The sequence below is a fragment of the Aspergillus flavus genome, chromosome 7 (assembly GCF_009017415.1).
Source record: "Aspergillus flavus chromosome 7, complete sequence".
NCBI lineage: Eukaryota > Fungi > Ascomycota > Eurotiomycetes > Eurotiales > Aspergillaceae > Aspergillus > Aspergillus flavus.
In genome coordinates, this window is record NC_092404.1 from 539,346 (window position 1) to 563,918 (window position 24,573).

Sequence of the window (24,573 nt, forward strand, 5' to 3'; positions counted from 1 at the left end):
ATAAATCTAGTAATCATTACCCGTCGAGCCATAAAGATGCTCCCCACGCTCAAGAACCTCAATCTCATCCCCAACAGCGACGAATAACCCCTTCTCCTGCTCCTCCGCCATCCGCAGCGCCCGATCCTCAGGCACACAATGCATACCTATATACCCAAGAGCCGACTTATTCCCATCCTCGACCCTACGAAACTTAACCAACGTCGCGCTCGGCTGCGGCTTACCCCTTTTCTTCTCTGGCGGGGGATTATCCGTACTAGGCTTCCCAGTCTCCGGATCAACATTAGGCATCGTACACCTCGACGTCCGACAAACAACAGACACCGTCGGAGCTACATCAGCCCGTGGTCCTGCATCAGGACCCTTGGGTAAAATCCGGTAACGCTTCCAGCTCTCCTCGTCGAAGGCGGGGGCACCCGTGATCCAGAGATTGGCGCGGAAACGAAATGCATTGAGGGGTTGGTTTTCTTTTGGTAGGAGTGTTGATACAGCGTGGACGGAAGAAAGGCTGTTGATATTGATGGGTTGTTGGTCTGTATAGCCGTGTACAGAGGGTGTGCCGATGTGTTCGAGCGGTGCTAGGTTTTCATCTGTGCGCACGAGCGTATCGGGTGTGCATCTTAATAGGGTGAGGTTCTGGTCGTTTGCAATTCGCAAGTATTTCTTTAGTTTTGGTAATGCTTCTGCGACGGAGGGGATGGTTCCCATGTCCAGACCCTTCGCGTCACGGCCGTGGATGCCGAATGTTTTGAATTGGATTTTATATTCGTTTATCATGGCCGGCGTGGGTTGGAGAGGTACGATAAACCGCACTTCTGGCCTTATGACGGGGTTTCCTATATGGAAGAATTTCTCGAGATAATTGAACCAGCCAGGGCCATCGAGGTCAGGGAATGATACCACGACACATCCACCTGCTTGGACAAGCGGGTCACGCTGATTGCTTTCCTTGTGCGGAAGCCATAGTTCCGTCTTGATCTGGGACATGGTCGGCTTTGTGCGCTGACTGATAAATCGCCATTTGGACTCCATGGCGGGATTATTCTTGCCCAGTTCCGTAGCGAAAGCGAAGCATCTGTCGTACTTGAATCCGGTCTTGGTGAGTAAGGCCCGGTTTACCTCGATTCGCCCGCAGGACTTGATGGGATGAATGCAGATCGCTTTGATGCGTACTGGTCCCTTGCTCGTGGTTCCTTCTGGTTCGTTGTATTTAGAATCATATTGATCTGTCATGTTGCTGGTCGATAGACCGAGTCTTTGCAATTGTTTGAGCTTGCGCGTTGTAGATGTGTTTCCATTTTGGACGACGAGAATGAAGACCAGGCTTAATAGGAGCACGATGTTTATGATGCCATAGGTCATTGTGGAGGCCTTCAGTGTATCCTGAAGACCTTGTAGAATGTCTCGAAGCATTCTTTTATGATCGTCTTGGTTTCGAGGGTTTTTAATAGTGTAGTGAAGGACTCGTTTGGTGAGATGTAAGTTTAACGGAAGATGTCGATATAGTTAACAAATCCACCACCACTCGAGTCCCGCAGATTGTTACAAAGCCATTCTATCCCGCATTGACAACTGAGATTTAGTCAATGGGATTTGATGTTATTAATACTGTTGCACTGCAGATAAGGACGCCAAACGCGAGTTCCATTTCAGGAAGTTCGATGGAGTGGGTCCACCAGATCCACTGGAATGAAGAATCTTCAATTCTGACTGGATGATTCAGCAGAGCGCAAGAAGATTTGGTATTGGACTACGCTCATGCATCTGGGGTCGGCTATCCAGACCTACGTTACAAACCAGAGAGAATCTAGAAGTTATGGGATGGTAACAACCCTAGTCTGTGACTGATAAGAACCCCTGTATTATCCGATTGGTAACATTTGTGTTCTATGCTTTAGAAATGGCTAGTATCTATCATCATTGAATGCAATAATGTTACCTAACTTTCCGCGCCCTAAGCGACCATTCCCTTGGCCTGTTCGTATTCCACTATCTAATACCCATTCAATCAATATATGACTCATAGTTTGATCGAGAATGAATCCTTTATGGAGTATTCACGGGTTATCGGCACGATTGTGTATTAACTTCCCGTAGAGGAGGTTATAACTCCTACTCCACATGGCCATATTCCTCTTCATGATCTATCCTCATCATAGCCGGATATATCCATCCTTATCGCGGGCTCTAGGATCTCTGTCCATCTTATCCAAGCAAGAATCGGCCCGTCACTTAATCTAATGGTTGTCTTCCCGCGAAATGTCATCGACCTAGATCATAAGTCCGATGAACGGCCTACCATATCTGCCTAAACCCCGAATAGCTCAAGGTTACCAGGATTAAACCCAGCCATGAATGCATAAGAGGAGGCCCGCACGCACTTACCAAAACATGTCGTTGCGCGAGACATGGGTTGTGATATTGTCACTTCCGCGCGACCGCGGCTGATTTTGTTGAAAGCCCCGATATTGCGGGAGCAAGTCAGGTCACGGGTGGCCTGCGAGTCGCTGGAGAGATTAAGACCCCATGGGTTATAGCGCATAGTTTGTCGCAAGCCATACAGCATACGCCATGTGAAGAGCTTCTACGTGTGTTAGGTTAGTCGGATTCACCACTACTGGTCATGACTGGTCTGGACAGTTTTGACGTCATTCTATAGGGCGGATAGCGATGGGCATGCAAGACAACCATATAGGGTTGTAAAAATACTCCCCGAAAAAGTACGCTACGACTTGACATGCCTACTCAAGTGGCGAACTATGAGAGCAATGACGCCTTTGAGGTTCCTGACCGCACCTTGAATGACGATGATCTCAGCGAGCCCGAGGCCGTGGCCAAAGCCCAGGACCAGGAACTGAATAAACCGCAGACAATGATAGCCGGTGTGTTAGAGGCGGACGAGGTGGCCACAGCGAAGGCGCATGTAATGAAATCTATGACAGACGGCAAGAAGGAGATGGCACGGGTGAAAATCGAAAGACCACTCATGTCGCAGCCGGCACAAGAGACGCTGATCAACACGCTGGGCAATGCGCCCAAGATGAATGTTCTAGGCCTTCCGGGGTGATTGGAACGACAAGTACACAATCGCCAGGCCATACTTCGGATCCTAAGCTGGAAACAGCGATTCCAGCGAGCTTAGGATCATGCAGAGGATTGATGACGGCTCGGACATCGCGATATTGGATTGTCCCTCAATTTACAGGGCCTACCTATTCGTCTGCCCGGATCAAGCTCTAGCAGCTAGTCTTTTAAGCCAACGGGTCACGCGGGTGTTACATTGATCTGAATCTATCTACATCGTTACTGGTCCTGTGCGGCTGTTGTTCCCTACTTACCCCGTCTTATCTCTCCCTGGTGTTATCTCTCCCTGCGTCTTCTAGGGCTCAACCAGAAGCTGAACTCGTACAGCCCAGCAATATCAAAGAGTCTGATATTACAGTGTTGAATATACTATTCGATGAGAATCAGGCATCATGACTAAGACCATAAAGCCTTCGATAGTCAAATTCAACCACGTGGAGTTCAAGGTTACGGCAGGGGAAAATGAATACCAGGGAGTTTTGAAAGTCACGACAAACTAACCATGGAGATAGAAAAGGAGTGTCAACCATGGCTCTGTCGGGTCAAAATAGGGGAAGCACAAGATGTCTAGAACTAGACACAGGACGCGCCTATTAAAGCTTTCTGCAGGTTTTCTGCCAGTGCCCATACGCAAACTGAGCCACTGTGCGTTCTCTGTATACAATGTCGAGTCTGTCCAAGGCCTTCCTTTCCTATATGGTCTTCTATTGATCAAAAATGGCGCCATGATGGCATGCTGCATCTTTACCGCCCTGACACGGGGTGTCTTTTTCCCAGCAGTTGGAATTAGTCTATGCTCAAGGGTTGCCTCTCAACAATGCAGATGAATCGTGGTGGCCGCTAGGAGGGGGCTATGGTGGAGTGGGCAATGGGGGGGGGGAAGGAGCAGCAGTGACAACAGCAGCAGGAGACCCACTTAAAATAATGTAGGTTCGACCGAGCTACCTGGATGGTCGAATACTACTTCTGCATCTTCTTCCTCTTGGTCACCATCACCGTCTCTATCTCCATCACCACCTCCACCGTCACCATCATCATCACCATGTCACGGAGGAATTGCAAGAAAAAGCGCACAAAGCCTCCAATTAATTCTAATCATAATGGCAAAACGCAGAGCGGCACGAGTACTTAGAAGCCGACCTATGATTTCGCAGAATGACTACCCAACTTGATACACGCTTTACCCGCCCTACAGATGCCAGCCGGGCATATTCACAGTGTCCATCGTATGCACAAGAATGCCTTGTATCCCTATCAAGTATCGCCACTCCTTCTGCAAGGACACAGCATTGGGAAGTTGGACACATGTTCATTTATTCAAAGGGAGGGGCCATTGCCACTCGCATTATATTACCGGGGTTGAGAACCATCAGCATCGAACAGGTTTCTATATAGGTGTGCGCAGCATATGCGTCTGGCTTAAAAACCTGCGCCTATGAAGACGAACGTTCCGTCATAAGTAACAATAATATACCATAGAATACGGAAACCCCAAACGTGATTGTTCGATAAGATGGTTTGTTGGCAGCGGAAGAAGCCGGTGTTGGATTCGAGCAAGAGGCTCGAGCTGCAGTCGAAGTAGCTCCACTGACTAGAAATACGCCAGTTATGTCGTGGGCAACCAGAGTGATCCATACGGATGCGAATATAAATGTCGAGCATGTTGCAGTGGGGGACGAGTTGGGGGTACAGGACCGTATGCAACAAAATATCGGACAAGTATTGAGCGCAGTATGCGAGTAAGGTGAAGGAAGGGTGGCTGTGACCGGTGCCCATACTTCTCTTTGAGAAAGATCTTGCTTGGTAATAAGATGACGAAGACGTTGGGGTTATCGGTAGCCGTAGGCCTAAATTATTGTCTTGGGCTGTATTAGGCGTGGGACGACAAGTTGCGACTGTACTGATGATCTAATGGCTCAGCAAATTCCTGTCTTATCCGTTAAGCAATGAGAATACCCTCCTCCTCTACCGGCCGCACGCCTTCTTTCCCACCCTACTATCTGTTACGGAATCGCCACATCGAAGACGACGGGAAAATGTCCTATCTTAGCCGTTTCTGTCATCCATTCCCCTTTATTGGAGAAGATAATGCTGAGGGACCCTATATCGGCCCATGGATAAGCATCGGACTGATCGTTCAGAACATTTGCAGACCCTCTTTTAGCGAGTCATATACACTATACAACATTTGGACTTGGCTACTACTGCCAATTCCAGAACGGGCATGAAAGATTAGAAAATGGTGGTGATACAGACCCCGCTTTTATCGAAAGAATGCTAAACAAAACATTCAAGATAATGACACAAAAGGGGCCGACAATGATAATGTTGATAGCCGTGCTACAAAGTAATTGCTGAGTCCTCTACATCCAACACTATCATGCACATTGTTCGAATACAGCAACTTCACGTTATTCCTTTCGCGGACAGAGTCTGGCCAGAAGGACAACTTTGTGATAATTGAATTCAACTTCGGTGTTTGACGCGAGGATTCTACGGTATTTCAACTTGCTTTGATATTACTCCAACCATGGGTACGCACACTACGTGAACAGCGCAAGCAGGCTCCTGGTATGACAATTCAGCACGTTAAAATACCAGTAACTTCAGGAAGAAAGCAAAATGTATCCTCTTTAGGTTCCTGTTGCGACTCTGGGGTTGGCGATGCTTGGTGCACCTTCGCCAAGGGAAACAGCAGAAGCTGGTCCCACTGCGGCGTTCCTCAATCTCTCCATCTCTCTCATCTCGCCCTCCCTCAACATTCGCCAAAAGGAACCAGTATCAGGTGGCCCCACTACGGCTTTAGGACGAAATGTATCTCAATCTCTTTTTAGCAAAGCAAGCTCGATCGTTAGGCTCCTAGCTAAGTCTATCAGCTATCATGACTGGAAGAAGACATTGCGATGGCCCAACAGATCGCAACAGATATTGGGTATTTAATTCCCATGGCCAAACAGAAAGGACACCCAAACTATTGTAGGGGTGGGAATCGCTATAGTCACAAATATCTGGTGGCAGTGGCTTGTCGACGATGAACTTGGGCTGGCCTGCGCATTTTGGTCTAGCTCGTATGCAATCTAGGCTCCTTTGACCTGATCAAAATCCTACACTATGATCCCTCCTATTTCACTCCACACACACAGTCCACCACGCCGATCATAAGGACCACAAAAAGGTTACTCTCGATAGTGAGATAGCTACCATTGCAAAGGTATAATAAGACGCAAAAGCAAAGGGAGAGTCAGACGAGGAAAGTAGAAGAGGGGCTCAGCACATGAATGAGAGCGTCCTCGGCGACAGACGCAGGTACAAGAGCCATCTGGGGCTTCGGCCGACGTTGGGGCGTCGAAGAGTCCTGTTTTTCTGACCTACGAATCTCCTGCTCCAGCTACAGACGCTGACGTGAATACCGAGACGCTATAAAATTTCTCTTCAGTCCTCCCAGGGGAGCCCATTAAAATCACACAGATTAGTCACGATATTATCGTTGACAATAATACAGGATTAGCCCCGGCATAAACGTCAAAGGAAGCCAGCAACATCCTGAGAGAACTTAAACAGCTTGGTGAGCAACGGGAAACCTGAGCCGGTATGAAAACCCTTCTGGGGACTTCCTATCAATATACAAACGCGACGAGCTGCATAATATCAAGCTTGGTGTCAAGGTCTTGGGGGCTTAGTCGCTGGTAAATAGAAATTACAAGTAGTTATCGACCGACGTGAGAGCCAACAAGGAAAGACATCTAGCTGGCATTCACGGCGATGTGGATTCCTTTAGCCAGTGCATCTCGGAGCAAGCTCACATGATTGAGGAGATAAAACAACAATTGGAGAAAGCGCAACAGCGCAACAAGAGATTGGAAGATGAACTACGAACCCGAATCTATATTTTATACCTAGCCCGACACAGATTAATGCTCTACAACCTGGGTATGCTTGGAAAGCGCAATAAACGCTGCTCACTGTACTGACAAAATAGGAAGCTTGTGGGGGAAAACAATTTGCCAGGGCCAGATATGATTGGAGATTAGGGAAGACCATGCACTGGTTGAACGCGTGGAGGCAGAGCTATCGAATTGCCTATATGGCCTGTATCGACTAGAGTCTGAAAGCTAGGCATGCTACTATTCGCATGGCTAGGACTAGGTATAATCAGGATATTCTAGCCACTACTCTTCACCCGTGGGTAGTACCAATACGATTGGCTGTTGGACGTGGACATATCTCTTCAAGAGTGCATGGACGTGTAATTCCGCCAAATACGGTTAGGACAGAAGAGATCAACAAGTGGACACGTGGTTTGCAAGAGCGTCCGAACGATATCACAAACTGGGCCAATTTCTCCACGGAGCCCGTGCCAAGCAACGCAGCCGAAGATGCGAGAGAGAAAGAAGCCACTATTGATGTCGATCACCTTGGAACCTGACCTGAATCCGGAGTACAGTTCATTGATCGTCAAGGACTCAGCTCCGCGTCATCAAAGAAGGAGCAATAGAATTCAATCAGGGTGTTCTGATGAAAGCATATTCTTAACGCCGCTAAACGGAACTCGCGTTCGAGTCTACACCATTCAAATGAGATAGTCTCATGGGTCGCTCGCTCAGTGTTTGATTCCTGGCAGAAACTGATAGCCGACAACAACGTCTGGATTATTTGGGATCCCCTTCTTTCTAATAGAAAAGAATATAAGAACAATCGGGTGACGAGCGTTTTGGAACCCTATCACCGCGGTACACTTAACCCCGCTTGTTCAATAAGTATCAATTCTCAGTACTCGGTGCGTGCTGGAGTGGACTCCGCTGCCCTAAGCACTATTGCTGTGGGCATTGAGTATCAGGGTATGCCCCCCTCCCGGAGCCCAGGCACTTGCCTTCTTCAGACAAGATTTCTACCCATTTGGCCCTTTGGGTCTAGTGCTTTCCAGGCGGAAATTGCAAGGTACGATAGTAATCCTCAGGCAGTGATAAAGTGGGTCGAGCATGCGATTTTCTTTAAAATTAAAGGCTTGGCAACCCGAGCAATGCCGTTCTAAAGCGTCTCAACGTTGAACGTTTTCAGGATATTGAAGCATTTTGCTAGATCTTGCCTTATCCTACGTGACCGTTTGGGCTCAGCAGATGGTGAACCCTCATTTGTATGATCTTACAGATACATCCGATGAGGCTTTCTTGGTAAGGAGGAATTCTATATCTGGACGACGAGACGGCGGCGTTGCATAAAAGTAAAGTATCGACCTACCAAGGGAAGGGAAGGCAGGTAGTAAATCGCTGCATTTATCGGGTCTTAGAGGTAACACGTCGTATTGTTTTGAATGACAACACAGACGCTAGGAACCAAAATTGCCAAGATGATCGACAAGACAGTGACACCCGACTGTGTGAGATATGTACTGTGTGGGCAGTGGCATCTAGCAATTTCTGAGCAGCTGACATTCCTTGACGAAACGGTAAATTCAATGCAACTGTGGAGGGGTCGCGCATTTATACAATGGCTAAAGCCTGATTGAAAGTAGTCAATATCTATAACTATCCGGGCGTTGCAGAGAGCTTGATCGAGGCGGAGTTGGCTTGATGGGATATGTGGCACTGCTTTGCTGGGAAAATCCCCTTCGTAAAATGTATCAGACTTCTAATGTATATATAGATGGAAATTCATCGGTTCTTGGTCGAATTTGTAGAATGTCGCTAAGGAATCTAAAAGGTGCCGATATATACGGGATTTTCTCCGCCGATCGACACCGCTGCCGGTAAAGAGAATGAAGTAGCGACACTGAATTTGGCCCACCTTGTACTAATACCATCAATACTTCAGGGCATCATCATGGATCCATGTCACGGGAAATGTCGCATACCATCACGGACCAATCAAAAAATATGTGCTTTTTGCCGAAGCTTAACCCTTTTCAATCGGACCTCCGATAAGACTGGGAGGGAACCCCGGGACAAGACAGTAGCATTCTACATTGTGGGCTATGTTAGGACGTTTCTATAAGAAGTTTTCTGAAGAGTGTTTTTAAGGCAAGTTTTCTTTGAAACGGCTGTGTTATATAGGCCACTGCCTCCGGTCTGTTCTTCAAACACCCCCAGAACCCAAAGAAAAAGTCCAACCTGCATGCTACGAAACAGCCCAAGTCAGTAGAGCGATATCAAATCGAAAATATTCGCTCAAAATCCACTCCTAACCTCCACACATCAGATATACCCCTCGAAGTCCTACACTCAAGCGCCATCAAAATCATGATCGAAGATCCCTCCGCGCCCATCCGTCCCCCCTCAGAAAACAAGCCTTCCGAAGATGGGGGATTCACAGTTCACTGCAAAGACATCAAATGGCTACCACTCGCTCCGAAAGTATTCATCAAAATAATCAAGACTGTTCCAGAAACAGGCGAGTATTCAATTATGGTCCGGGCTGAGAAAGGCGGGGTGCTTCCTCGACATCGACACCTTGACAGTGCCGAGATATACGTTATGAAGGGAAGTGGCGCGCATCCTCAGACGGGTAGCTTTGCTGAAGGAGACTATGTTTCTGAAAGCAAAGGAGCAACTCATGACCCTCTTGTGTTTGAGAATGACACGGAGCTTTTGATGGTCAGTAGGGGGCCTTCAATGTTTCTGGATGATGACGGCTCGGATCTGTATATGATGGATGTGGCGATGTTAGAGAGGATGACTGCTGGTGCGAACTAGTTATGTGTACTGTATGTATGAGAAGGTATGTGATAGCGTGACTTTCTTAGAATCCCCGCTTCCTTATCTGCCTTTTGTGTTCTGTGGACGTTAGCTAATTTGATGTCGTAGTCACTTTTACTGGGGCTCGTTAGGATGGCGCATCTGGCCTTGTCTATAGCTTTGATAGTGCATAGACTAGTGCTACTTCACACTTCTATCACCATGTCATCGACTGTACTTAGCAGATATAGCTTTTCTATTCAGCCTTCAATCAATGAATCTCTGAAGTATGACTGTTTTAACATATTAGAGTCTAGCAATCAAATATCTAACCGTACACGTAGTTGCAGGTAAAGTACAATTGAAGAAATCAAGAACAGCATTTCATCAACTATTTTCATATTATACAGGTAAATATAAGCAAAATATTCTGTAGGCTCATGGCATATACCAACTAAAATTACACAACCCGCGTACAACCCGGCTCAATAGCTTCCAAGATCTCCACGAGCTCCGCCCACAGCTTCATCTGTGTCTTCTTCCCCTCCTCACTACGAACAAACGTAGACAAGGCACCATTATCCACCTTCCCATTCGTCATATACGCTCCATGACTCTCCTCGCCACTCGCAGCCCCAGCCACAAGCGTCCTACTCCCCACCTCCGTCGACCTAGCAAGCACCATCTGCAAGAGCGCAAACGCTAGTCCCATCTCCCGACCTAGTCGCGAATGACAAAACCCCGGATTCACCATATTTATAATCACCGAGTCCCCAGCTCCCTGCGCCACCATCTCGCGCAACAAGAGTACCTGCAACAGCTTCGACAACTCATACCTCTCCGGCATGTTCGCCTGCTCTTTATCATCCAAAGCCTTAAACACATTCTCGGCACTCCGCTCCGCAAACTTAGCCCAGGCATGCACCTCACTAACAACCGTCGTCAACCGAGGCTTCGTACCAGGATGTAACCTGGCACTCTTCCGCAACGTCGGCAACACCAACAATTCCAATAGAATGGTATTAATCACATTCACTGTTATAGTCCGCTCATGGCCCTCTGCCAGTTGAAAGGTACCGGTTGCTATCGAGGCATTGGCGATGAATACATCCAGACGTGGGAGCTCGGCTACTTTCTTTGCGAATGCGAGCACCGATTCGTGGGATGCCAGGTCTAGATCCCATACTTCGCAGATGCCGGTGGTCCCGGTGGATCTCTCGATGGATTGCCGGGCTTCTTCGCCGGCGGAGCGGTTGCGGACGGCGAGGATGACTTTCGCTGCACCGAGACGCGTGAAGTGTCTGGCTGCTTCTAGGCCGAGGCCGACGTTGGAGCCGGTGATTATGATTGTTTGGTTGGTGAATGATGTTGTCGGGTAGGCGGGTCTGATGAAGAGTTGGGAGTAGAGGAAGTCGTAGTCGAAGATACCCATTTTGGTTGTGGTTGAGCGAGCCTGTGAGGTGGTGAGTGAAGTGGTCTGGGGGAGAGAAGGTGTGAGATTGATGGTACGCGGGATATATAGGCTATAGGTAGAGATTTATGTTCATATTGTGCCACTTTCATGGTATGGACGGACTTAGAGGGGATCAGGCTTGTATAAGTCCGGAAGTTATTCTATGTCCTCGACAATGTATCCATATCGGTGGCTGGTGGAGGGCTACGACCCTAAAAGATAGATCATCGGTGGTGAGGGCCCACTCATACTCGGCCCCCGAGCGGAGTTTAGAGTGTAAAGGCGTAGTATGACGGAGATAAGAATAAAGCCGGCCACGATTCACTCCACATTAGAATTTAACATTAAGTCTGCACGAATTCGGGACACGCTCCGCTTCGCATCTAGTTAGGTCAATCTAGTAGTCGCATTGTTACTGATCCTCTACTTGTAATCTGGTACCTTGGGGGTTGATATTCTTACCGACTTCTTGCATGGTTTTCACAAGAGTATAATCGTCGCACTACGAATAAGGTCAGAAGGGGACACGATCACAACGAACACTCCAAGTAGTGTTTCCTTTATCCAATTCCGATCCCAAAAAATGCAGTCAACGATTTCGTAGAACATAGGATGGCACCTATGTGTTCGTAAATCGAGGCTTGGCTCTTAGATCCTTGCATATAGATTTTAGTATCACATAGGATATCTATTGACAGTATTCCAGTTTAATACCGACTATATCACTCGATCCTATAACTCTTTATCCTTCCAACTCTATAAAGCTGGTCTCTAGTAAATATTCCTCTACCAGGGAATATTCTTTCCATCATACATGTCCCAGCCAGGGGCATAAATATTCTTAAAACACCCGTTTGAGTCACTCTCCGCTTTGTCGACGACATTCAGAACTGCCTGTGCCCCCTCTTCCGCGGTGAGGTGAGCATCATCACCACCCATATCAGTTTTCAGCCACTACATCAGTTAGCAAGCAGAAAGGTCACTAAGTACATTTAGATAACTTACCCCGGGACTAACAGCCAGGAAGATAAATCCCTCATCCTTATAGGACATCGCATATTGAACAGTAAGTGCGTTGAGAGCAGCTTTGCTAATCTTGTAGGCTGGGCAGTTGGCAAAGCTAGACATCTCCGCTTGCGCCATTGAAGCATAAACCGTCGAGCTAGTTTAGTAGAGAAACCGTCAGTCCAAAAGAATAGCATTAGAGATGAACATAACTCACATATTAGCAACCTTCTTCGACTTTCCTATTTTCAAAAGGGGTAGAAAAGCGCGCGTCACATTATGTGTTCCAACCACGTTCACGGAAAGTTGGTAATCAAGATCGGACCTTTAATGCTGATTAGATTTATCTTGAATGAATTATATTATCTCTTGATAGAATGCTCACATATTCGCAGTTTTCCCTTCCAACCAGGAATGAACACCAGCGCAGTTAATCAGAACGTCAACGCCTTTCTGGCCCACGACTGATCCAGTCTTTTCAACACAACTCGAGATACTGGCCTCATTAGACACATCTAGCGGGATGAAAACAACACGACCAGAGTCCCGTGCGACGATCTCATCTAACGCGGTGCTGGACTTCCGAGTAGCAGCGATGACAAGACTGACATCCGTGGGTTCCCGAGATGCCAGTTCTTTGACCATTGCCAGTCCCAGTCCGCGGGCGCTTCCTGTCACGATGTAGGTCGCCATGTTAATATTGGGTGGAAATAGGTTTGCGGGATCGATAGATAGGTTTAGTTACTTTAGTATTCGGGCTGGTTTATATACATAGCACTAACGCTAGAAATTAGTCATGGGCCGATTCTCGACTGCTTTTCCAGCCTCCCCATATATGCCGGGGTGGATCCCGACTATCATTTTAGACCGGCAGTTATAAAACCCAGGAGGAGATACTACTATCCACTACGGAGTAGTAATCAAATCAGCTATAGCCAATTGATGACTGGTTTCTGAAAAATTAAGATAGTTGAGGAGTCAGGGTTTGCTGCTCAGTCTCGGTTATCCAAGGGTCGGATATCCGAGCGAAAACGGTTTAGCATCTTTAAGCAGATAATCTTGGAAATGGATACCTGAGGCGCTTAATATCAAACTGCCAGATCCATCTGATTAGAGCATATAAATTGGCCGTGTGGAGATCCTGATATCTAGTTATAATATGTAGGATCTCTATAATCTACAAATACCGAAAGATAAGATGTAATAAAATATGAAGGCATGGATTTGGCCATGCAATTGGTCGAAGGGCGCCAACGTGCGTTTATCGCGAACCATTTCTGGTCATCTATACCAGGGCTCTGGGACAAAGGCCAAAGAATCTCCGAGTACAAGATCTTGACAGGAGGCCTGTCAGATCCAGGATGTTTGGAGGCTAAGCCACTAAGCACAGCCTACAAGGTCATTTGGCCCCCACCTTGATAGATATTTAGTTGCTGCCTTGTCTCCTTCGTATTCTTCGTCCTCTCAACTTCTTTGCAACGATCTAGCTGTCTATACCCCCACACTTTCTGTTCTATCCACACCGACCAGCATGTCTCTCAGGGTCATCATCTACGCCTACCGTAATCTCCCTCGAGGACTTCAAGAAGCACTCTGAGGCTCACGTCGACCTCATCAAGCAGCTCACCGGTGAAGACTTCCCTCTCTTTCACAAGCGCACTTAAGTCGCACGCAACACCGTCGAGGCCCCCGTCGAGGGTGCCAGCGACTGCAATCCCCTGACCCCGGCCACTGTGCTTGTCGGACAACAGACCGACTTTGGTTTCGATGCTTATGCTGAGCTCACTTTCGTCGATCAGGCTGCTTTCCAAGCCTTCGGTGCAAAGCTCTATGCCCCTGATGCCGCTGCTCAGATTGCGGCCGATGAGGAGAAGTGGCTGGATAAGTCGAAGCTTGCAATGGCCATGCTTGGGGATGTTATTGAAACTACCAGATAAAGGCATTTCAGGAGGAAGGGTCTCTGTGAACGACTTGTTTTTTGACTCGTCCCCCTGCTATCTTGAGCATCTTTACAGCCAATTCCGTTTTATAATAAATTCTTCGCTGGCATTTGGGTGATTCCACTCGTATACGTACGAGTTGGATTCAAACGATGAATCAGTACGTCTTCGGCTCTCATGTGGGTGCCTCAGTAGGACCTTGGCAATCAAGTATATATGAAGTGGTTTGGAGTATCAACATAAGCTTTCGTAAATTTAATACCTGCCTTAGGAGTCGAAGAATTGTGGCTTTAAAGTTCATCTTTACTTAGCGATACTTGCAGCCTGCAGAGGCGAATAGAACCCTCCATTCCGCTTCGCTGGTAGTATGAGGTGTAGAAAGTATCCACGGCTTATAATATGCCATCAGTTATAATCTCCGAGGAGGAGATATCACTATGTCCGCCGTTGGTCAACCTAATGAGCTATAATCAATTGATCTGTCGTCTGAGAAGATCGAAATAGTCGAGAATTCGGGTTTACTGCTCGGTCGGCCTTCCGAGCAAAAACGGCTTAGCGTGTCTGGACTGGCCTCGGCTGGTCCGAGTAAGAGAAATTTTACGTCCATTATTAATATTTCTTGGGATTATTGTACAATACATGATCTACGTGATCCTCCAGTGTAGAGGTAATTCCGAAGGCTAGTAGGAAGTATTGTGTTGAATATGGCATTAAGCTAAGATGTAAAATGCTAGTAAAACTTTTTCCCATAAGGCTTTTCGGTTACTCCTATAGACATGATTGCTCAGATGCTGCATGAAGACGTCGACGTGGAAATGAGAGCTATGCATTTAAACTCGATACAAAGTAAGAGGGATCGGCAAAACCAAAAAAAAAAAAAAAAAAAAAAAAAAAAAAAAAAAAAAAAAAAAGGGAAGAAAAAAAATCATGAGAGGCAAAGTCAGGTGACACGACCATTGCGATGGCTTTTCCAGAGCGGGTACAACCAGAACATGACTGTTAATCGACGATATTTCCTATTAAGCCAACTCAAGTTTGATAACTAACGATTCATGCCAATCGAGGGTTTTCTGGTTGAAGCTAGCACTTCTCAGCAAAGCCGAAAGATCTTGCATCGGGTAGAGTGACATCATGCCGGAGGATATTTTGCCTGCCGTGAGATTAGCCCCATCTCTATTTACCTTATAAGATGCTGGCTCCTATTGCCCGAGATGCCAAAGCTGATGATAATAGTGTGATTTATGTTATTCAAGAAAAGTTAAATGCAATAGACAGCGCAATTGCGCCAATTGTGTCGATGCTGGGGTCGCATGTCAACGCCTTCGCCCCGGACGGGCTTCGAAGCCAAAGTTCTCACCCAGGTATGCATACTTTACCTGTTTGAACTGGTTTTCTTCTTATTTTACCTTTCTTCTCTACTCTTTCTAGATAATAATTTCAGTGACTAACAATGTTCAGGCTGCCGGAAGAAAGCGTCTTCCAATTAGAAGGAGCCACAGTAGACTTACAAAGGTATGAAATGTCGCGCCATACCAAAGCCTACTTACATATACTAGCGAGAGCCCTAATGTCTTGGCCAGCATCCCTGAGCAAGAACAAAATGCACCTGCGAAGCGAAGAAAGCTGGACAGTCATAGCAACGCAGAAGCTCGTAATGAATGTAACCCGGCTGCTACCCCGGACAATTCAACCCACCATGCACAGCAGGCCAAGCTTGTAATACAGATTGAGGTTGATGGTAGGCGACTGGGTAGGAGACACCTGAGCAATGAGCGGCGGAGAATTTTCGAGTCGGCTGTAAAGTTAGTTGACCGAATGTCAAGGGGCGAGCACTTGGATTTTCACGAATCCATCGCCTCAGGGGAATCTGCACGCGAATTGCTCGATATTGATATTCCCCAGACTCCTCCAGCGGAAATTCTGTATATGCTCCTTCCAGGTAGGCATTCGTGCTCTTACCGTCTTTAGTGCGTACTAATACTATCTAGAGCCAGTTATGGGCGATGGACTCCATCATATCAGATGGCCCGACCATATATCCAACAAGGCTTTTGAAAGAATGATGAGCAGTCTTCTCGATGGTGACTGCAGGGGACAGCTTTTCTATCAATATAGTATTTGCGTCTATGTGAAAGCGATGTTTCACCTATATCAATTGGCGAGGCGATCGACAAACCCATCGGTAAAGAAGCAGCTTCAGAAGTCGAAACGAACATACGAGGCCGCTGCGCTTCAAGCACTCAAGCATATCAATCTGATGTCAACGCCCAGCTTGTCGCTAATTCAGGCTCTCCTATCAGCTGTAAGTGATGTTACTGAACGTAACAAGACCACAAACTAACAGGAACTATAGGCGTTACTAATGCAGCACACCACCAACATAAGTCAATGCTGGCTACTAAACTCATATGCTGCTCGCCAGGTCGTCTCTTTGAATTATCATAAGCCCTGTCCGCCATCTCAATCAGGCTGTAATGATGAAATTCAAAGTGCCGTATACTGGTGCTATTATCTCGATCGAACTACCAGTGCTCTTCTAATACGACATCCCTCGTTACCAGAATTGCATGCACCTCCTACGGACTTTATTACTACTGATATGTCATCACCCTATAACAGGTTATTATTCGTGCTTCTAGATCTAGCCAAAGTTCAAGGAACATTGTTGGATATCACCTTGAATGACGGCGACAAATCTAGGTCTCAGATCTTTGAGATCTTTCAAGGCGTCCAAGAGCGGATGGACAGAGTTTATTCGAGTTTACAAGAAGTAAGCTGTGAATTCCAGTATCGTACAACAGCCAATTGATATTACCTTAGACTCGAAGCGCTATCTCTGGCCCAGCATTGTATGACTGGGTAGCGGCGGACTTTAGCTATTATGCAATTTATGCCGATATGCTTCGAACACGCCTTGGCTACGATGGTAGTCCAGCAACTCACTCCGACTGCTTAGTGTACTCGAGAAGAGCGCTCAGAGCATTTCAATACCTCCAAGAACATGTCGATCATATGCCAGGATTCAATGACCCCGAACCGTCTTTTCTGACATGGTTTGCAGTCTTTCTCCATCTTAATACACAGATGGAAAGCTAACGCCGTCGTGTTAGGACTATCGCCTTATACCCAGTAGCCCCCTTCTTCGTTGTCTTTTGTAATATAATTGCCACTTCGGATGAAACCGACTATCGCTTAGTACAACAGATAATCAAGGGGCTGTCACAATTCAAAGCTACCCCGTACCTAGCCAGATTGTTAAGTTTATTGACCTCTCTTCTTCGCCTTTGTGATCCGTTATTCCAAAATATGAGTTATCAAACCCGACATTCGCATATCGCGGGAGAAGGTTCCTCATCTACACATACACCGCACAACCATGTACCGAACCACGCAACAAGTATCCCGACTTTCGAAACTGAGCTCGCGGAAAGTTCGGGTACCCAGCTATCTTCAACCGCCTATGCCACGTATATGAGCGCAGATATCTCGAATCGTGGGGTGGGGGACACATCCTACCCAATGGCAGACGATCTCATGTGGCAGTTAGTCAATAGCCAATTTCCCTACAGTTGGCTGGAGGCGGATACTATCTTTGATATTTTCTAATAGGGTTTTGTGGCTTGTCGCTTCTCGGAATACGGCAGAATCGCCGATGTACCCTTAGGGCATGTTGCGTAAGACAGTCACGATCCCTCTACCAGCGATAGTATCAATGAACGGCAGAAATGATTGACATTGTGTATTGTCGATTTAACTCTAGCGGTGAAGGAGATAAATTATCCTCGATTGGCTAGAAGACCAAGCGAATTCCCTCTATATGTGGCAACCCCCATCCATCATCACGAGAATAGTAACCCTAAATCCCTCAACAAGCACTGCTTCTCTAAATGCCCCAATAGAAGAAACCCCAGATCGCTACACATCGAAATAGCCAACCCCAAGAGATAAGCATCTTCACATGATCCCAAAACAAACCCTCCGTAAAGCATATCGCCAATACACTCACAGACTCTAACTCGATAGATCTAATCAAGACATAACTTTCCATGCTGATCAAAGCTTCGCAAAAGAACTTCTACGGTGAGACCCAACCTGCTCGTATACACCCAGAACGCCAGGGTCCAGGCACGTTCCAGAAAACCACCATGGAAGGAAACTCTGCATACCACAACAGCATCCAGACTAACTTCATCTATCCACTTTAGGCACCCGTATTTCAGAAAAGCTTATCGATGGGCACGGACGTGCTGTTGTGTCACCCAATTTGGTAGAGCTGAAGTCTGGGTCTGCTGTACCAGACTTTTTCACTGCTTGCTTTTTCCGCGGTGAGTCAGGGTTTTTCATGTCGTTGTCGTGGCTTAGGGATACTTTGTGCTCTTGATGGATTACTATGATGTATACTTGGCAGTTTTATGTTTGATATAGAATATGATATCGCACCATTATGACTCTTCTACTATCCAGGGAATGAAAACAGGAACAAAGGCCACAGTCAGTCAAACCACATAATCACACAAAGACAAGTGCCAAAGCATAATAAAATTAAATCAAAGTATTTTTATCCAAGACAAGCTTTCTAGTTAACCTTAATTGGAAATTTTAAATCGCGCATGTCAGCCACGTGTGGCTCTCGCCTGAAGAAAACCCTCTCTATATATGCCGCATGAGTAACATAAAACCATCTACCCTCCTTTGCTTACCTTCTTCATATCAAGCACGAACAGATCCTCCTGCTCTAGGATTGATTCCCATCCTCAGTGTCCAACTCTACATCGATGAATAACCTCGTTGCAATCCTTTGTCCGATCGTCCCTGTGCTGGTATGCCGTAACCGCAGACCGGGTGGTTGCTTGCTAGCATTTTTGGAAGAGCCTCGTCCTCCTTAAGACTGGCTTTGGGGTATACATGCCTTGAGAATACTCGGTGATGGGGTAATGGAATATATTGTTTGTTGTAGGTTGATGGTTGGGTTGGGCTTGGGATACTTACCTGTGCTGATCATGTTTTAGTAGTTTGATAGATTGACCACCGCTCGATTCGTTCGTTTTTTCGTCGGTGCTGGTCCTGTTGCACAAAGTCGAAGAGAGAAAAGAAGAAAAGAAAAAAGAAGACAAGAAAAGAAAATTCAGAGATCAACAACGATTCAAATGGATCGCTTCATGAACGTCCTGTGCAAACCAGGCGCCAAGCCTGAAATCCAGGGTGTCGCTCCCACCCAACATCTGGCCGGAAAAGAGACCCTCGACCATCCAAATGCCAAGGGCTATATACCCAAAAGCAAGCCGAAGATGCTTGATCGCTGGCTGGACTTCGTCGTCCGAGTGTCTGGCTCTGAGCCCGTCTTCTTCCTGATCCTCGCGGGACTCCTCACCTGGGCTCTACTCGGGATCAAGTACGGGTCGACCGATAGCTGGCAGGTCCTGATCTCTGACATTCAGGCCATCGTCAGCTACATATTTGACTCCTTCCTCGTGAGACAGCAGCTGAATGCATACGAGGAGGAGATGATCGTAGCCGCTGAGCTGGAGTCCCGGATCCTCAGCCACAAAAGGATGCTCGCGAACCTCCATCAAACGCTCGAAGCGCAAGACCAGGAGAAAACCACCCAGCTAGTCAATCTAGTCAAGAAGCACCAGAACGCCCTCGAGTTCGGCACAGAGCTCCCCACGGAAACCCGATTCGGACGGACCATCACCTGGGTCTCGCATGTAATCGGCCACCTAGGCACCATCACGCTCTTCTGGGCGGGCGTGTTCACCTGGATCGTGCTCGGCCATCGCTCCCACTACAGCGACAAATGGCAGCTATACATGAACTCCGCCTCGTCGGCGCTCATGGTCTTCATCTTCGCCTTCCTCGCCAACATCCGGGAACGCCACGCCGCCTACACCCGCAGCTGCCTCGACGCCATCTTCCAAGTTGACGCCTCCCTCGAAGCCAAGCTCCGCCATCTCACCGACGACACTCTCCCCAACGACATCGTCATCATCCCAGCCCCGCGCGTGAGCAAAATCCAACGGGCCATCTTCTACTACGCCGACTTCGTCGGCACCCTCGTCGGCATCGCCATCCTAGTCGCAGTGATTATCATCTGGATCGCCATCGGCCCCCTCCTGCACTTCGATTCCAACTGGTGGCTCCTGATCGGCACCTACGCAGGCCTAATCGGCATGAACGACGGCTTCGTGCTCCGCAACATGCAAGCCCGTCTGCGCTGCTACGTCGACGCCGAATTCGCCCGCATCACCGCCCAAGACGCGACTCTCTTCGCTACCGCCGGGATTCCCGCGCCCAGCGACGAGGTCGTCCGTGGTGCGTCGCTGACGCGGCGCGTGTCGGAGACGATGGGGCGCGTGTACGCGCATGAAATCACGGTCGTGTTGGGGTTTCTGACGATCATGGGCTTGATTGCCGGCGCTAGTGCCATGCGATGGACGATGACGGGTCAGTTGTTGTGTAATGTGCCGCCCAGCTTGATCGAGTCGTTTTTCATGATTGTGTTGGTGACGGGGCATAATTCGGCCGACGATCGGATACGGGTGGATCTGCGAAACACGTATGCGAGGCGGTTGCAGTTGCTGGGGTTTGTCCATGCTGTCCAGTCAGTTTGGTGAGTTAGGGCTCCGCTGGAGGATAGGGATGGGGATAGGGGGTTGATTTGGTAATTGCGAGTAGGCAGTGCAGCACAGTATCTACAGAGCGCTATTCAGGACCAAAGTTTGCGTTTTCTGACTCCTATTTTATTCATTTATTTCTTTCTGAGTTTTAATTTATTTTCAATTTATTTTCCTAATTTTTCTTTCTTTTTGATTGATATTTTTTTCCCCTTCAGCCAGCCGTTGTCCTCAACGCTTAATTACGAAGTCTTCCACGCGAGAACAGTAATCCACCCGCCAATCACCCACTCCCCTATAAAAAATAAATAAATAAATAAATAAATAAATAAATTCCAAAGAAAACACCCACAAAAACCCTGATAGAAAAACTCCACCGTTCAGCTGTAGTGCGCGTTAGCAACCAATAACTCAGCAATTCTGCGACGTCATAGACAGGCCCCACTCAACGTTCCCTAATTAAAATTCTAGATTTACCGAGAATCTCTGGGACTCGGCCGGTGAACACGTCGTTCGAGAGTCCTAGACACTGTCGGTTTTGATCTCGTTTCGTGGGTAGCGTGGAGTGTTTGGTGGCGGGGACTGATTATTCTTGCTACTTTGAAGTGGTGATTTTGATTTAAGTAGAGGGTTGATATTGATGTTGATGGTTATGTTTGGGGTTGTTAGGGTATCATCCTCTGTAGGGAGAGTGTGTTTATATTCATATTATTGGAAATTGCGTAGTATGTTTTTATTGGATAATAATTGGCGGAATTGATTACTCGAATTGAGGTTTACAGTGTTGTTGTCATCATTCTAGGGCTTAGTCTGATAGAGCTGCCATGTTCTACGCTGCAAAATATATATCCGGCATGACAATCACCGTTGGGATTGACCGAAACAAGGACTTGAATTATTGTAGACATAGCTTATTCTCTGTCTAGTAACTATAGACAGACATTCTAAATTGTCACCTAGAAGTGGATTTGGCTCAATAATATTCATTGTGCCTTGAGAAGTGATATTATTCTCTATTCAACCGACGTGGCACCAGTGAACCACAATCGTTGTACCCACCAAAAGGAACAATAACTGACACAACCATAACAAGACCTTGCAATCTCAACGACTGTTCTATTCTAATTCCTCAATACGATAGAAATACCTCGAATCACTCTGACCGGACTACATAGAAGACGACTGTGTATAATCCAACGGACATAGCGGACATAACATTTGTAAGCACTCAACTGCCAAGACCCATGAGCCAGTCATGATGGCATCAACAGTGGTATTTGATCTCGCAATTATAGAATCTCAAGATATCCAAGGGATCATGATCAATTTCCATTAAATCACATTCAATCGATTGATTGTTGTACATCATCACAGACCCGCGAATCCAACAGGAGTCCAAGAACAAATCGCAACCGAGAAAATGACGGTCGGCATCTTCCCCGCGGCAGGCGGCCTGGGAACCAGCATCATCAACCACCTCGTGAAACGCATCCCCGCCGACCAACTCATCCTCATCGCTCGCAAACCCGACTCCCTAGCTCACCTGAGTCGTCTCGGTGCCACAGTTCGACGCGCAGACTATGAAGACCCCTCGTCGCTGGAGCGCGTGTTTGATGGGGTGGACGTGTTGATGTTGATTTCCTATGCGTCGTTTGAGATTCAGTATCGCGTGGAGGTGATTCCTCTCTCTACATCTCCCTTCGATGACTGATAACCCGGGCAAGAACTAACGACGGCACAGGTCCATCGCAACGCCATCGACTGCGCGCGTCGCAGCGGCGTCAAGCATATCTTCTACTCGTCGCTCGCGTTTGCGGGCGATCTCACCGACTCGAGCGTGGCGCACGTGATGGGCGCCCATCTACGAACGGAGCAATACCTGGCCGATCTACAAGCGCAGAGCCACATTACCTACACAGCGATTCGCGAAGGTCTTTACTCGGAGTCGTTCCCGATCTACACCGCCTGGTTTGATCTGGCGCATCCCGTGGATGAAATTACGATCCCGCACGCTGGTTCCCCGCCGGGGGTCACGTGGGCCAAACGCGACGAACTCGGCGAAGCCACCGCCAATTTGATCGCCTCGTACGTGCAGGACCCGCGGTCCTTCCCGTATGTGAATCGGCGGTTGTTGCTCTCGGGACCGCGCGAATATTCGCTGCAGGAGACCGTGGAGATCCTGGGTCGTGCCGTCGGGCGGACGGTTCGGATTCGCGAAATCTCGCCGGACGAGTATGCGGCATTGTCCACGCATGGCACGAAGCATACCTATCATGGGATTAACCTGGCCAGGGAGTGGGCCACGGCGTGGGATGCGATCCGGCGCGGCGAGACGGCGGTGGTGACGCCGCTCTTGAGGGAGATCTTGGGGCGCGAGCCCGAGGACTACGAGACGACGATTCGGGGATTAGCCCGGGAGGTGAGAACGCAGGAAGCAAGTTAATTAGGGCTGATTTGGGGAGCCTCCGATGTACTGACTAAGGGGGGTTGGGGGAGGGGGTTATATATAGCACCAGGTCATGTGACCCCGTCGCGGGGTTGTCCTCACCTGGAACCTCCCGATCAATACTACGAATCGCCACGAGCGCAAACACCACCACCACGCATCCTATACACCAAATAAAGGTAGTCGGCGATGGAGGACACTCGTGACATCGTCCGTAGCAGTTTTTCTGGCGATGTTCGAGGGGTCTCGGTCGCGTTGTAGATACACCGCTGGTTGGTCGGCACAGATCTCACCCGGCCGCCAGGGACCGGCGCATCTGAACCACGGCATCTAGCAGTAGCGCACCCGAGCTAGCTTAGCCAACGGCTGACCTCAACCTTGGATCCGGGGCAAGGTGCAGTTCCCCCCGCTGGTGGTCAGAGCTTCTGGAACTCAATCTGAGTTCGCAAAAAAAATGCCCCTCTCGTACCTGCACCTCCCAGAACCTGCACCACGACTGTAATCACCAGTCGGCCGTCGTACAGACCTTGCTGAACGTCACCCCGACCGCCGTTTCTCAGATCTCGCGTGGTTTCGCGTGTTCTTCAGCCTCTGCGTCCGGGATTTGGATCTGGGACAGGAGGGTGAAGATTACCCCGCGGCTCACAGGATTAGGGCTGCAGATTGGCCAGAGATCCACTTGGCTCTCCCCAGTGTTTTGGGTCACCACACCACGATCACTCTATGCATGCCATTATCCAGTGCAGGATAAAAGTATCATGGTGGCATGGCGGATAAGGTCTGTAACCCATCACGGCAGATATGCCTCTTCCGCCATGACATACTCATGGCAGCCAAGCCCTAAGTCCAAAGTCAGCGCTACCGCACCAAAAAAATCACCAAATTAAAATAATAATAAAAATAATAAAAAAAGAGGGGTAACAAGAATGGGTAGGGCTGAGCCCCTCCATCAACAAAGATACTGTACCTCAGATACCAACACGTTGACTCGGACCCCTCAATTCCGCCTCGCCAAACTCCTGAGACAGATCTCGTCCGAATGGAAAATTTTTCAGTGGCAGGTGACCACCTCGATTGATTCTCACCCGAATTGATGCATCTTCTCGGGCGATATCATCGGGAGTTTTCGAGACATGATCGAAATGACCAGTATCAGAATGGTTGGTGATGGATTGCCTAAGTGACGAATGACGCAACTGGGCGGGAGTGCAGCTCTGAGATGCCGGATCACACCACTGGGTATGACAGGAGAAGAAAGAGGAAAAAAAGAAAAAGACCCTCTCAGTCCGGCTTCCGAACGGGGGAGCCGAGGGGGTACTAGACTTAGTAGACTACCGTCTGCGGGTTAACTTTACTACGG

General features: G+C 48.0%; 9 protein-coding genes across 9 annotated transcripts; 5 read left to right on the forward strand and 4 right to left on the reverse strand.

Moving 5' to 3' along the window:
- Positions 1–6: 6 nt before the first annotated feature.
- Positions 7–1,413, reverse strand: F9C07_5343 (putative molybdopterin cofactor sulfurase; the record flags this gene model as incomplete). The annotated part of the gene is made up of 1 exon (XM_041287381.1): positions 7–1,413. The coding sequence occupies one exon, from the start codon at positions 1,411–1,413 to the stop codon at positions 7–9; it is 1,407 nt and encodes a 468-aa protein (XP_041149958.1).
- A 1,324-nt stretch (positions 1,414–2,737) lies between these two features.
- F9C07_2200662 (uncharacterized protein) lies at positions 2,738–3,067 on the forward strand (the record flags this gene model as incomplete). Its single annotated transcript, XM_041287374.2, has 1 exon — positions 2,738–3,067. The coding sequence occupies one exon, from the start codon at positions 2,738–2,740 to the stop codon at positions 3,065–3,067; it is 330 nt and encodes a 109-aa protein (XP_041149959.2).
- Positions 3,068–8,431: 5,364 nt separating this feature from the next.
- F9C07_2085541 (RmlC-like cupin domain-containing protein) lies at positions 8,432–10,045 on the forward strand (the record flags this gene model as incomplete). Its single annotated transcript, XM_041287375.2, has 3 exons — positions 8,432–8,461; positions 9,135–9,798; positions 9,885–10,045. The coding sequence occupies 2 exons, from the start codon at positions 8,432–8,434 to the stop codon at positions 9,771–9,773; spliced, it is 669 nt and encodes a 222-aa protein (XP_041149960.1). The 3' UTR covers positions 9,774–9,798; positions 9,885–10,045.
- Positions 10,046–10,050: 5 nt separating this feature from the next.
- Positions 10,051–11,441, reverse strand: F9C07_2280575 (putative short-chain dehydrogenase/reductase family protein). The gene is made up of 2 exons (XM_041287382.2): positions 11,265–11,441; positions 10,051–11,208 (listed from the first exon to the last, which is right to left on the reverse strand). Exons 1-2 carry the CDS (start codon positions 11,316–11,318, stop codon positions 10,216–10,218), a joined length of 1,047 nt encoding a protein of 348 aa, XP_041149961.2. The 5' UTR covers positions 11,319–11,441; the 3' UTR covers positions 10,051–10,215.
- Positions 11,442–13,026, reverse strand: F9C07_2280576 (putative short chain-type dehydrogenase). The gene is made up of 4 exons (XM_041287383.2): positions 12,599–13,026; positions 12,431–12,538; positions 12,214–12,370; positions 11,442–12,162 (listed from the first exon to the last, which is right to left on the reverse strand). The coding sequence occupies exons 1-4, from the start codon at positions 12,904–12,906 to the stop codon at positions 11,995–11,997; spliced, it is 741 nt and encodes a 246-aa protein (XP_041149962.2). The 5' UTR covers positions 12,907–13,026; the 3' UTR covers positions 11,442–11,994.
- Positions 13,027–13,601: 575 nt separating this feature from the next.
- Positions 13,602–14,469, reverse strand: F9C07_1838346 (uncharacterized protein). Its single transcript, XM_071508425.1, has one exon. It carries the CDS (start codon positions 14,154–14,156, stop codon positions 13,761–13,763), a length of 396 nt encoding a protein of 131 aa, XP_071366855.1. The 5' UTR covers positions 14,157–14,469; the 3' UTR covers positions 13,602–13,760.
- Positions 14,470–15,603: 1,134 nt separating this feature from the next.
- On the forward strand, positions 15,604–17,759 carry F9C07_2063018 (Zn(II)2Cys6 transcription factor; the record flags this gene model as incomplete). The annotated part of the gene is made up of 5 exons (XM_071508676.1): positions 15,604–15,665; positions 15,734–16,092; positions 16,142–16,455; positions 16,507–16,853; positions 17,264–17,759. 5 exons carry the CDS (start codon positions 15,604–15,606, stop codon positions 17,757–17,759), a joined length of 1,578 nt encoding a protein of 525 aa, XP_071366856.1.
- Positions 17,760–18,743: 984 nt separating this feature from the next.
- Positions 18,744–21,064, forward strand: F9C07_2280579 (Low affinity iron permease-domain-containing protein). Its single transcript, XM_041287376.2, has 2 exons — positions 18,744–19,106; positions 19,163–21,064. Exon 2 carries the CDS (start codon positions 19,301–19,303, stop codon positions 20,765–20,767), a length of 1,467 nt encoding a protein of 488 aa, XP_041149964.1. The 5' UTR covers positions 18,744–19,106; positions 19,163–19,300; the 3' UTR covers positions 20,768–21,064.
- A 1,123-nt stretch (positions 21,065–22,187) lies between these two features.
- On the forward strand, positions 22,188–23,210 carry F9C07_5351 (putative nucleoside-diphosphate-sugar epimerase; the record flags this gene model as incomplete). The annotated part of the gene is made up of 2 exons (XM_041295070.1): positions 22,188–22,442; positions 22,509–23,210. The coding sequence occupies 2 exons, from the start codon at positions 22,188–22,190 to the stop codon at positions 23,208–23,210; spliced, it is 957 nt and encodes a 318-aa protein (XP_041149965.1).
- Between the last annotated feature and the right edge of the window lie 1,363 nt (positions 23,211–24,573).